At 38.9% G+C, this 12,365-nt stretch overlaps 1 protein-coding gene across 1 annotated transcript in view; it reads right to left on the bottom strand.

Moving 5' to 3' along the window:
• LOC112004715 (vacuolar cation/proton exchanger 5) overlaps positions 1-11,008 on the bottom strand; it is a 15,629-nt gene extending 4,621 nt beyond the window's left edge. The window contains 6 exon segments of the mRNA XM_065768638.1: positions 1,360-1,626; positions 1,717-1,910; positions 10,058-10,086; positions 10,171-10,238; positions 10,316-10,570; positions 10,839-11,008. Of these exon segments, the coding sequence (XP_065624710.1) occupies positions 1,360-1,626; positions 1,717-1,910; positions 10,058-10,086; positions 10,171-10,238; positions 10,316-10,570; positions 10,839-10,883 (858 nt within the window). The 5' untranslated portion in view covers positions 10,884-11,008.
• Between the last annotated feature and the right edge of the window lie 1,357 nt (positions 11,009-12,365).

The following is a 12,365-nucleotide window of genomic DNA, read 5'->3' as shown; positions in this document are numbered from 1 at the left end:
TCAATTCAAAAAAAAAAAAAAAAAAAAAAAAGTGTAGTATACATGTCTCACCACCTTGATAGCTTTTAAAAAATATGTAAAATTCAACATTTCTTTCGTAATTCTTTAAAAAACTAAAATCCAGTGTTTATTATTGTGTTAAATATGGAACCCACTAATTGAATTTCCCTTTAAAAAAAAAAAAAGAAGAAGAAGAAGAAGAAGAAGAAAATAATCATAAACCAGAAAAATGCTGTGAATGGTGAAGTGGGTCAAAACGTGGGACAAGAGCTACTTTTTTATATTTTTATTTATTTATAGGAAACTCATGAATTTCATTTCAACTGAAATATAACAGTTACACGGTACTAGGCCTGCACTTATCTTCTAGTATTCACTATTTGAGTTACAACCCAACATGGATCTTCTTCCAGTACAAGAGCTATTTAGGAATAGTGAAATGGATAAAAGAGTGATACAGTTTGGTGTGTGCATGGATGGAGACATTCATGGGCTGGGGGGCAATTGCCCCCCCTATTTTTTTTTTTTTAAAAAATAATATAACTATATAACCATATATTTAGGTACTAATTTTAGCAACTTCGTTCAATAAAATTACATTTTGTCCCCCTTATTGATCATTATAAGAGAAATGCTACAACTACAAAAATTTTCACAACATTTTTATAGACTATTGAGGTAGTAAATTCTTATTAGTTTGCATCTAGGTCTACCATTTACATCACTTTTTTACTTACTAATAACCACTAATCACAACAACAATTTGTAAAAAAGTTTTCCTCATTTTAAAGCCCAAAATATTACCCAACAACAAAAATTACCGATAGGTGATAGCAAAGCTATAAAAAAAAAAAAAAAAGAGAGAGACTAATCAACCAATTTTACCAAAAACAAACAACTTCACCCTTTAAAAAACTTTAAACAAAATAATTTTTTCCTTACCGACAAAAGACACGCTCTACACACACATAAAAAAAAATAATAATAATAATAAAAGAAAACTTTTGCCGGCTACGCAGTAGAGCCAAAAGCCGAAGCTACTGCATGTAGCTAACAATAAAATAGCCCCCCCTAACTCTAAGTCCTGGCTCCATCCCTGGTGCGTGGATATTTTTTTTCCCTGTTCTTCCAGTCAGGGTCTGTTTCTATAAGGTGGGCATGCTTTTACTTTTTTTGGCTAGGTTAGGGGGATCAAACTAGTTAAGAAGTACAGAGGGTAATAACCCTTTTTTTGGCTCCACCCTTGGTTTGGTGTATTTGGTTTGGTAGTAAGAAAACAATAAATTCTAGAAAAATTATAAGAAAGTTATTTTTTTTTAAAAATACAATAAAGAACACATGGTACTAAATTTTACACACATTTTTTCTGGATTTTTTGGAGGGAGGGGGGATGTTAAAAAAGTCATAACCAACCTCATTAAGAGCATCATAGAGATTCCTATGAGACTTTAGCTGGAAAAAGAGGTATGCAGCATATGCAACAAGCATGATGCAACTGCTAAATCTTGAAAGAGCCAACTCTGACTGCCCAGAATGAACTTCAGTGTGTGTATAATGAAGAACAGCTGGAAAAAGTAGGCCCATGACTGCCATCAACAGCAATCCAGAGTTCACAACAGCAGTTTCCTGCATATCACTTATGCTTTAGCATGAAAGATACAAGACAAATAAGAAAGAAATAAATAAAACTCCCAGAAAAGCTCCTAATACATCCACCTTTTTAAACCGCTGTTCCTTATGGCAAACAAGCCCACCACAAAAGAATGCACATCCTAGCACCAGCAACATGTTTGATAGAATTGAGCCCAATAATGACAACTGAACAACACGCACCATTCCACTTTTCAGTGCATAGATTGATATAATAAGTTCCGTTGCATTACCAAAAGTAGCATTCAAAAGGCCTCCAACTGCAGGTTCAAATTCATTACATTAAATAAAATGGAGCGAGAAGACTAATTACTAACCTAAAGATGAAAATAGACATTCCACATGACACTTGTTAGAATTGTTGTGGGAAATTGAGTGACAAAAAGAGGGGAAAAAATAAAGGGCAAAAGCAAGAATTAACGTGGTTTGGCCTAACAGACTATGTCTACATTGGAAAGCACATGGCAACTACATCTTTTCTATATTGAGTACGTGTTACAATGGGGACCTAATGTAGGGTTTGTATCTCTCTAACACTACCCCTAAAACTCAAAGAGGAAGTTTGAGTTTGGAATGCAACATCTCAAATATAAAATGTGATGATGTTAGAATGCACCAGAAAAATCTCAAAGGCAGTAGACTACAACAGTCAGTGATCATGGCTAACACCAGTTGCCAGAAAATGCGATGACAGATGGATGCATCACTAGTGGCCAAAAAAAGCGTTGGCATACCAACAGCTAGAATGACTTTAGTTGTGGAGCATGGACCACATCACCAGCGGTTGTTCGATATGTACCCTTAAGAGGCTCAATAGTGATCATAGTCACGGGGCGATCTGAAATTCTGGCACATGTAATGTGTAACGTACATGCAAGTGTGTTATGCTTGCATGAAACAAGATGATGTGGCAAGATTGCATGGCAACTTGCATATGAGTATGTCACTGCTTGTGTTGATGTAGTTGTCCTACACAAGTTAATGTATCCAACATACGTGGCGCAATTCAAGGAGTTGTTAGCATGTGAAAGCACATGTGGTCTCCTATCCTAATGACAAGTGGCGCATGGGCCTAAATGATGTCGGGGTATGTGGCGTTGTTTGTGTTAATAACTAGCAATATTTGGGCTTCGAACTAGGTTATTTGCTCACATGCTTTGGAATGGTTGTTGACTGAGCTTAAAAGCTCAAAAGCCCACTTATGAAGTTGGACGTTGTGAGCCTAGGTCCATCATGGTATGTATGATGCCCTAGATTGATTGGATATTATTCGAGTATGTTGTGCAAGCTTGTGTCGAGTCCCACATTTGGTGTTTACTAGATAGATCTTGAGTTTTTTTTTTTTTTTTTGATAAGTAAAAAGATGTATATTCAAAGAGCTACCTCATGAAAAACAAAAGGTAGAGCAAGGAGTACAAAGAAGGAAACAAACAACAAGAAAAAACAACAAAACAAACATAAGCCAACATAAGAACTAAGTACTGAGCAGAGAATTAAGGAACAAAGGGAGAGAGTCACTAGAGGTGATTCCCCAAGCCCTAGTCCAATCAAAAAGAGAACCACTAAAGAAAGCGAGCAACTGATTATCGGATTTGTCCGTATCCTTAAAGGTTCGCCAATTTCGCTCCCTCCAGATACACCACATAAGGCACAAAGGAGCTAAATTCCAAATGCTAGAAGAATGCTTTCCAAACCAATTCCACCAACCAAAAAGCGTATCTGCAACCGATCTTGGCAGAACCCAAGAGATCCCAAAAGTTCTAAAAACCAAGCTCCACAGCAGATAAGCTTTTTCACAATGAAGAAGCAGATGATTCATCGTCTCCTCATTACTACGACACATAATGCACCGGTCAACAAAAATCACTCCTCTACGCCTCAGAATGTCTCCTGTAAGAATCTTCTCCCAAGTTGCAGTCCAAACAAAGAAGGAGACGCGCGGAGGAGCCTTAACCTTCCAAATACCTTTCCAAGGAAAGATAATAGGCAAAGGACAACGAAGCTTGTTGTGGAAAGAGCGGATGTCAAAATCCCCCTTCTTTGTCAACATCCACCTCATACAGTCTCCAAGCTCAAAACGAGGCAAATTAGAACCCAAGGTACGGAGGAATTCATCCACCTCACCCATCTCCGAATCATTTGGATCCCTAAACAAGCGAACATTCCAGCTTCTCTGAGCCTCCATCCCTAACCTTTCGAGAGACAAGGCCACCGATGCCTCTCTATTAGAAGCAATCCCATACACTAATGGGAAGGATCGATGGAGTGGTGAGTCCCCACACCACCTATCTGTCCAAAACTTCACTCTATCCCCCACCCCTACTTCAAACTGAATGAATTTACTAAAAACCTCCCAACCTTTTTGAATACTTCTCCATAAACCGCACCCATAGGCACCCCTACCCAGCTTAGAAGACCAACCCCCTAACTCTTCCCCAAACTTCGAAACTACAACCTTCGAAACTACAACCCTCCTCCAAAGACGAGTCTCCTTAACCCCAAACCGCCATAACCATTTTCCTAGTAAGGCTTTGTTGAAAGTGGTTATTTTCCTTACACCCAGACCACCGTTCGCCTTAGGAGCACACACCTTATCCCACCCCACCAAGTGAGCCTTTGAATCCCCCCACAAGAAGTCCCTTTGCATCTTCTCAATCTTATTCACCACATGCGATGGAATGGTAAAAAGAGACAAATAATAAGTAGGAAGGCTAGATAGCGTACTCTTAAGTAACGTCAGTCTTTCACCTTTCGACAAATACAACTTCTTCCACCCAGCCAGCTTCTGCTTAATTTTCTCCAAAATAGGATTCCAAATAGAATGAGACTTATGAGGAGCCCCTAACGGCATACCTAGATAGGTCATAGGCAAAGTCCCAATCCTACAACCCAGAATCTCTGCCAAGGCATGCACATTATTAACCTTTCCTATTGGAACCATCTCGCTTTTCAGGACATTAACCTTCAAACCTGTCACAGCCTGAAAACAGAGGAGAAGCATCCGAATGTGAAGGATCTGCTCCTCTTCCGCATCACAAAAAAGAATAGTGTCATCTGCAAACAGAAGATGAGAGACACATTCCCCTTCACCTCATCTACCATTTGCCTTAAAACCCCTGATCAAACCAGCACCTTCAACTCTTTTCAACATTCTGCTTAAAACCTCCATAATAACCAGAAACAACATAGGAGATAGTGGGTCCCCTTGTCTCAAACCCCTCGTGCTCCTAAAGAAGTCAGCTGGAGTCCCATTAACCAAAATAGAGAAATGAACAGTTGAAATACAAGTCTGGATCCATCTACAACACTTCTCCCCAAAGCCCATTCTCTTCAAGAGATTTAGTAAAGCCTCGCAATTCACGTGATCATAAGCTTTCTCGATATCAAGCTTACAAATAACCCCCGGAATCTTAGTCTTAACTCGGCTATCAACACACTCATTAGCAATGAGAACTGAGTCAAGAATTTATCTACCTCCCACAAAACTATTCTGGGACTCAGAGATCCGTTGGTCTAAAACCGTCTTCAAGCGATTTGCCAAAACTTTAGACAAGATCTTGTACAAGCTCCCCACCAAGCTAAAAGGCCTGAAATCTCGAATGTTGGAAGCATCATTCTTCTTAGGAATTAAGGCTATGAAAGTAGCGTTCAGAGATTTCTCAAACTTACTGTGGAGATAGAACTCCTCAAAAACTACTAGAACATCTCTTTCCACCACTCTCCAGCAATGGTGAAAGAAGGCCATAGAAAAACCATCTGGACCTGGGGCTTTATCCCCAGCCAACTCATTAACAGCTAGAAGAATCTCCTCCTTCTCAAACCTCCTTTCAAGCCAGCACCTCTCCGACCCATCTATCTGATCAAACTCCAAACCTTCCGCAAAAAGCCTCCACTCCTCTGTCTCCTGATGCAAATTTTTATAAAATTGAACCACTTGAGCAGCCACCTCAGACGACTCCTCATAAACCACCCCATCCACCTCCAAAATTCTTAGATGGTTAAACCTTCTACGGGAATTAGCCATCTTATAGAAGAATTTAGTATTATTATCTCCTTCTTTAATCCATAACATTCTTGATTTCTGTCTCCATGAGATTTCTTCCAAAGAGAGAAGACTCTCTACTTCGGATCTCACCACAATTCTCTCGCATGACTCTGCATCAGAGAGGCCAAACTCCCCTTCCTTGGCATCAAGCAATTTCAAAGCCTCTAATAATTGAGACTTTTTGCGTCCGACATGACCAAACTCCGACCGGTTCCACTGAATGATATCTTCTTTCAAGGCCTTCAATTTTTTGGCAAACACAAAGCTAGGCGTACCAAAGAAAGAATGCCGATTCCACCAAGAGTGAACTCTATCAATGAACCCGTCCGTCTTTAACCACATATTCTCAAACCTAAACGGACTTTTCCCCCTCGCCATTCCCCCTACCTCCACCAGAATTGTGAGACACCAACACTCTGTCTATCCTAGACATCGAAGGCTGATCGGAGCCGCTAGACCAGGTAAAACTCCCTCCCTCCAAAGGCAAATCAATCAAATTAAGATCCTCAATGAACTCCGAAAAAAGTTCCATAGCCGGAGTAAGACGGGAGTTACTCGACCGTTCACTTGGAAAACGAACAATATTAAAATCCCCAATGCAACACCAAGGAACGTTCCAATATTGCTGAATACCAACCAACTCGTCCCACATAAGTCCCCTCGCATTATTATCAATTGGGCCATAAACCCCAGAACACGCCCAGGTAAAGCCATCCCCCACCCCTTTCCACAAAACAGACACAGAAAAGGAACCCAGTAGAAAGTCCAACCTCTCCAATACCCTCCTATCCCACATCAACAAAACCCCACCCGCCGTCTGGACAGCATCTAAAGCCACCCAATCCACAAAGGGACAGCTCCACAGGCTACCAACCATTTGTCTGTCCAAGCCAGATAGCTTAGTCTCTTGAAGGCAAATTACATCACACTTCCACTCACGCAATAAATTTTTCACAACTGACTGTTTCCGACAATCATTCAAACCCCTAACATTCCAAGAAAGAATTTTTAAATTCATAAAGACATGAAAATCCCAACTGATGAAATAGCTCAGCAATCTACACTCTACTTGCCATCATGGTTAATCGAAGATTGCAAGTTCCTCAGCTCTCTCTTCCCTCTATTCTTTTTAATGAGAGCTTTTCTAGGAATTGCAACTTTCCTGTTCAACACTTTGACATCCTCCGTCTCCTTCTCAATCTTTTGTAACAAAGCAATACATAACTTCTCATGTCGACTCAGAGGAAGCCCCACTAGCTTACTAAAACCAGGAAGTCTGTTCTTCACCCAACTAGAAATATCTAACGTATCCACACACTCCAATGCCTCATAATCACAGTCCAACTCAGCTGCCAAAGGCAACCCAAAGGGAGTGATAGATCTCAGAGGGATTGATAAGCTATCCTCTCCTCCCAAACCCATATCTGAATTATTCAACTCTTCCACCACCAAAGCACTCTCCCCAGGGGCATCACCCACTGCCTTTGTGGGTATCACACCCAAACCCAAATCTGAATTGTTCAACTCTTCCACCACCAAAACTCCCTCCCCACTGACCTCCCCCACTGCCTTTGTGTGAAACACACCCAAACCCATTTCTGAGTTTTCCAACTCTTCCACCACCAAAACTCCCTCCCCAGGGGCATCACCCACAGCCTTCATGGATGTGTCCACAAACCCAGCCCTCGAAAAGCACAAAAAGAAGCCAGAGAGGAAGAGAAAAGAAGAGAGAAGATCCACCGGTGACCGCAAAATCGTCAGCTCAGACTTACCCGGTGAAAAAAAGGGCTCATCGGAGCTGCTTCCGGCAAAAGATGGGCCGCCGGCCACCGTTAGAGGCTGAGAACCCCGGCCCAGCACCACCGGCTCAAGATTGGAGCACTAGGAACAAGCCATGGAGCTCGCCTCCTTCATCGGGCTCTGGGTTGGTGTCTCTTCTCCAGACTGAGAGCTTTCACCCTCTTCAAAATGACTTGGGCCAGAGCAATTATAATAACCCACACCTGGGTCGGTCAGCAATGGGCTTGTGGCAAGGCCCAAGACTTGTTCAGCCTGTTTGGTTTCCCTTGCAACCCATTTAAGGGCCTTAGTACCTCTAATATTGCAGTCCGAAGCCACTGCACGTGATTCCCCTCTAAAATTCAATTCTCCCACTTTGTTTCTGTCCCAGGAAACCCGCCTTCTCCCTATCACATCAACCTCCACGATAAGACCTCTTCTTGACCAGCCATATCTCCTAGCATCACTCTTCTTCATCTTTTCATAATCTTTTGAATTTAAACTGGAGCTTGGGAAACGTAACCTCTTGTCTGCCAGATATTGCTCACCAACCTCTGCCTCCACATTAATGCTCTGCTTCCTCCTGTCCCCTCTCACCACCTCCATCTTATCAGCCTTACCCACCGGAAAAACCCCCACTTTGGCACCTTGAAGTCTCAGATTCACCCCCTTCTTTTCATCCAGCTGCTTAAGGTGCTTGCTATCCTCTGTTCTTCCATGGAAGCCTTGCACAACTTCAGCAAAAGTTCTAGAGTTTTGGGCTTCCAAGTTGTACCTTTGCACCTGAGGAAAAAAACTTGGAGGACCAAAACTAGCTATCGCATAATGGGAGGGATTCAACAGCTTTCTTAGTTCAAGGCCAAAGGCCCTCCAACCAAACTTCTCTTTGCCTTTAGGGATAATAACTGACCTCCTACATCCACCCACTTTGAGTTCAGTCAGTAGCAAGAACTGACCAAAAGAGTTGATGCTCCTTTGGAGAGTAAAAGCAGTGTCCCCATCTCTAAAAATAAAAAACTGCTTGGAACTCTCCCCAACAACAAAGTCTTCAATGTTATTCATCAGCCATATTGCCGCATTCTTACCCATGAAAACTGATCTCGTAAAGAATCTGCCCCTCTCAAAGATCCTTAGCAAGAAGTAATGGCCCCCTTCCTCTAAAACTAATTTAAAGGATTTGGACTCAATGAAGAAGCTATGAACTCCCCCCATAATAACAAAAAGAAAGAAAGAATTTATTTAGAAGATCATCAAGTTCAAATGTTATGAGAGTGAAACAAATCAGTGATTTAACTCAAGCATTCAGGGTAATTAGCCCTTTTTCAGTAAATAAGAAGTAAAATACATAAAAATGTTAAACAAGAGTTACTTAATTCAAGAGATCTTGGGTTTATAAGTGATTTTAAGGAGTTCCAATTGTAACTTTGACTAGTCCCTTTGTGGTGTAAGCACAGATATAGCTAGCGCTTTCCTCGAGTCATTAAAAATGGTATTAGAGTAAGCCTAGTAACACCATGTGACTCAAGGGCACTGCACAGCACAAAAGGCGACAGACAAGGATGTGATGGGTGAGGAGATCTGTTTTACTCATTGGTTAACGGCAGCTATGGGTGATTTCAGTGGAGTTCTAGTGATGATGAGGCTTGCTTGGTCCAGAGGACAATGGCACAAACTAGTGGGTACAAGTTTCGATTGTGAACTGAAGTTCACACAGAAGACTAGATCCAAGAGGCCGACTAAGCAATGGAGGAGCTTGAAACTTTGGGTTCATGGCATGGCAAGGGTAGATGGTGATGCCCGCAAGGCAAGAATTATCATGGTTCAACTTGACAACCTATTTCCATAGCGGAAAGCCATTGGCAGCTACATCTTTTCTATATTGAAATATACATGAACCCATTATAGGGTTTATATAGTAGCCAACTCTAGGGTTATTTAGCTTGCTCTACAAGTACGTGAGTAATTGGGCCTACTATGAGTTTGAGCCTCTTGGACCATAGAATCTCTACTAATACTAAATCCAAATGTTTCAGGAACATGCATCGACAACAATGTGGGAGTATTACATTGATGTAGTTGATAAGGCAGCAACAAAATATATGACAATGAAGTATGACTGTTGAACCTTGCTAAATACAATTTCCACCTCCTTCAATCATTCACATGACCATGAATATGCTTAATAAAAGGGCAAATAAAAATGCAAAAAGACAACCCATAAGAGAAAGATTCCCTTCACAGCTATGTTCACAATAGCTTTTTAACAAGATTGTTGCTGACAAAGAAGAAATCAAGTTCTTCTCCTGATCAAGAATGCATTTAGAATCAAACTCAAACTAGCCAAGAAGTTTTTTTTTTTTTTGGGTAAAAGTCTAATTACCTCAATGAGATCAACAGGAAGGGAGAGGGAAAATAAATGAACAAACATATATATGGTACTTGCAAGAAAGACTATGAAAGCATACCAACATCCAATAAAAACAAGAAAGAAATTGTGGAATTTCTGAGGTTATAAACTAAACAATACCGAAGAAAAAGAAAAACTAAGAAAGCTACTAAATTGACATACAACAAAAACTTTACCTGTAGGTCCGGTGTAAAAAGCCAGCTGCCTAAATCAGAGTGAAAATCAACACATTAGCTAATTAATAATTCATATTCTTTGGAGAGAGAGGGAGAGAGACTGAAAGCCTTACTCTGTAGCATAACCTAAACGCTCAGCCAAAGGTGTTATACCCAATAAGCTTAGAAAGAAGACCCAAGCCTGCAATCCACCTCAACAAAATGAACAACAACAAATTTAAAAAATGATACAAACAATTCAAGGCAGGGACAACTCACATGACCACCATTCAGTTTCTTAACAATAATTGCTATTGGCCCAAAAGGGATCAGCAAGTTGAGTTTATTTGAGAAAACTACAATCTTTATGCTCTTATACACATTCCTCAACATTACATTAATGCTAGCTTGCGAATTTCCAGAACTCGATCCATGTTCAATTTTGGGAGAACGCAACTTGCAAGTTTCTTTTTCCAGGCTATAAGGACTCTCATCATCCAATTCATGTACTGATTCTCCATTTAGTGCCCCCATCTGTTAATCCCAAAAACATATATTACAAAATTTATTTAAAAAAAATCCCTTATTCATAAACCTCAGTACAAGAAGTTGCTTTGTATGCCCAAAATGAAATTATTTTCTTACCATACACAAATTGGCCCAGAAACTAATGCTTTAATTTTTCTATGACCATAGCTGAATGCATGCAATGTCAATTGAGAATGTTGTTATAGCATTAAAGACAGTGGGAGAATCAAGAACCACTCAAAAAAGAGAAATGGAAACAAAGGTTGAAACTTACTTCAAGCTGAGATCGGCCGCTGACAGGTTGTAACTTATAATCCATCTGTTCCTACTAAAAACACAACAATTCTTCCACATTCATGGGAAAGCATCGCCTAAATGTAGTTTCCTCAACATCAAGGCAACAAGGTCCTAGAATCTTTAGTGCAGCTGATACCATAAAAACAACCATTACATTAGCAACTTTTTTTTTTTTTTTTTTAAAAATCATATAAAAAAAAAGGTCGAAAACTTTCGTTATATGATTATACAACTAAATACGTGGTCTGTATTGTGTAAAATATGTATTATTGTTTCTTAAACATTTTTTGTTTATTGTACTAAACTCAGTGTTCTTTTTTTTTTCAAAATAAAATTATCATAGACTATTAAATTCTTAATAAATAAACATATTTTAATTTTATTAAATTTTAATTTTTTAATTAACGACAACCCTTGATCAGTGCTATATAAATTATAATAGGAATAGAAAATAAATTATATCTACTTTTGCTGTATTTCTTTGCTTATAAAAGTTAAAAGTATAACAAAAAATTGGAAAAATATATTCCCAATATATTAGATTATTTAATTGATTTCATAAATTCGTGTGCGTGTTTTACATTTTATAAAAAGTAGAGTAGAAATGCAAAGAAAATTAACTGAATTTTGTGATAAAATTTAATGAATTATTATTAAATTCATATAAGATTAAAAAAAAAAAAAATCAAACTTTAACACTTTTGCTTCTCTCACGCCAACACCCTACGTCCACCTAACAATCTATCATAAAGTTTGAAGTCCATATATAAAGCCTAACTTTGTAATGGAAACTACCTAATGAACACGCTAAAACTACCCAACTTTGACAACCGCGATTCATTTTGGCCAAATAATACTGCGGTGAGACTACGCAAGGACTAATTTATTAATCATAATTCAGCAACAAAAAAAAAAAAAAAATTTATTAAATCATAATTTTTTTTAAGGAAGACTAAAAACAAATCAACTATTAAAATTTCAAAAACAAAATGGAAGTTCATTCAAATTAATGACCAATTAATATTTTTTTACAAGAATCAGCTGGGTCCAATACTCATGTTCGCCAAAATCATTGAAATAACGACAACATGTTATAATTTTACATTTATCCACATCCTAACAAGTCCAGTTTGCATTAGTTCAATACTTGCATATCATTTTCTATCAAACAAAATATCATATATAACAAAATGCGAAGAGAAAAACATATTTCAAAACATGTTAGAAAAGAAAAAAACATATTTCAGAACGACCCTTTAGAAGTCGCCTTTACGAAAGGTTCATGCTACTTTAAATTTGAGTTGAAAGCGATAGAATTTTATTCAAACTATTATTATAATTTCTGTTACAATGGGAAGAAGACATGATGGCAATCTTTTTTTCTTTTTTGATTGAAGACATGTCGCAATCTTAATCCACACTGAATTTATGGTCACGTTAATAGTTACAAATTGGAATTAGAACAAGCATGGGTTCTTTCTTAGGCCCGACCAAGATTGAAACT

Source organism: Quercus suber, unplaced genomic scaffold (genome assembly GCF_002906115.3).
Source record: "Quercus suber isolate HL8 unplaced genomic scaffold, Cork oak 2.0 scaffold_980, whole genome shotgun sequence".
NCBI classification, from domain to species: Eukaryota; Viridiplantae; Streptophyta; class Magnoliopsida; order Fagales; family Fagaceae; genus Quercus; species Quercus suber.
This window is presented reverse-complemented; position numbering and strand designations above follow the sequence as displayed.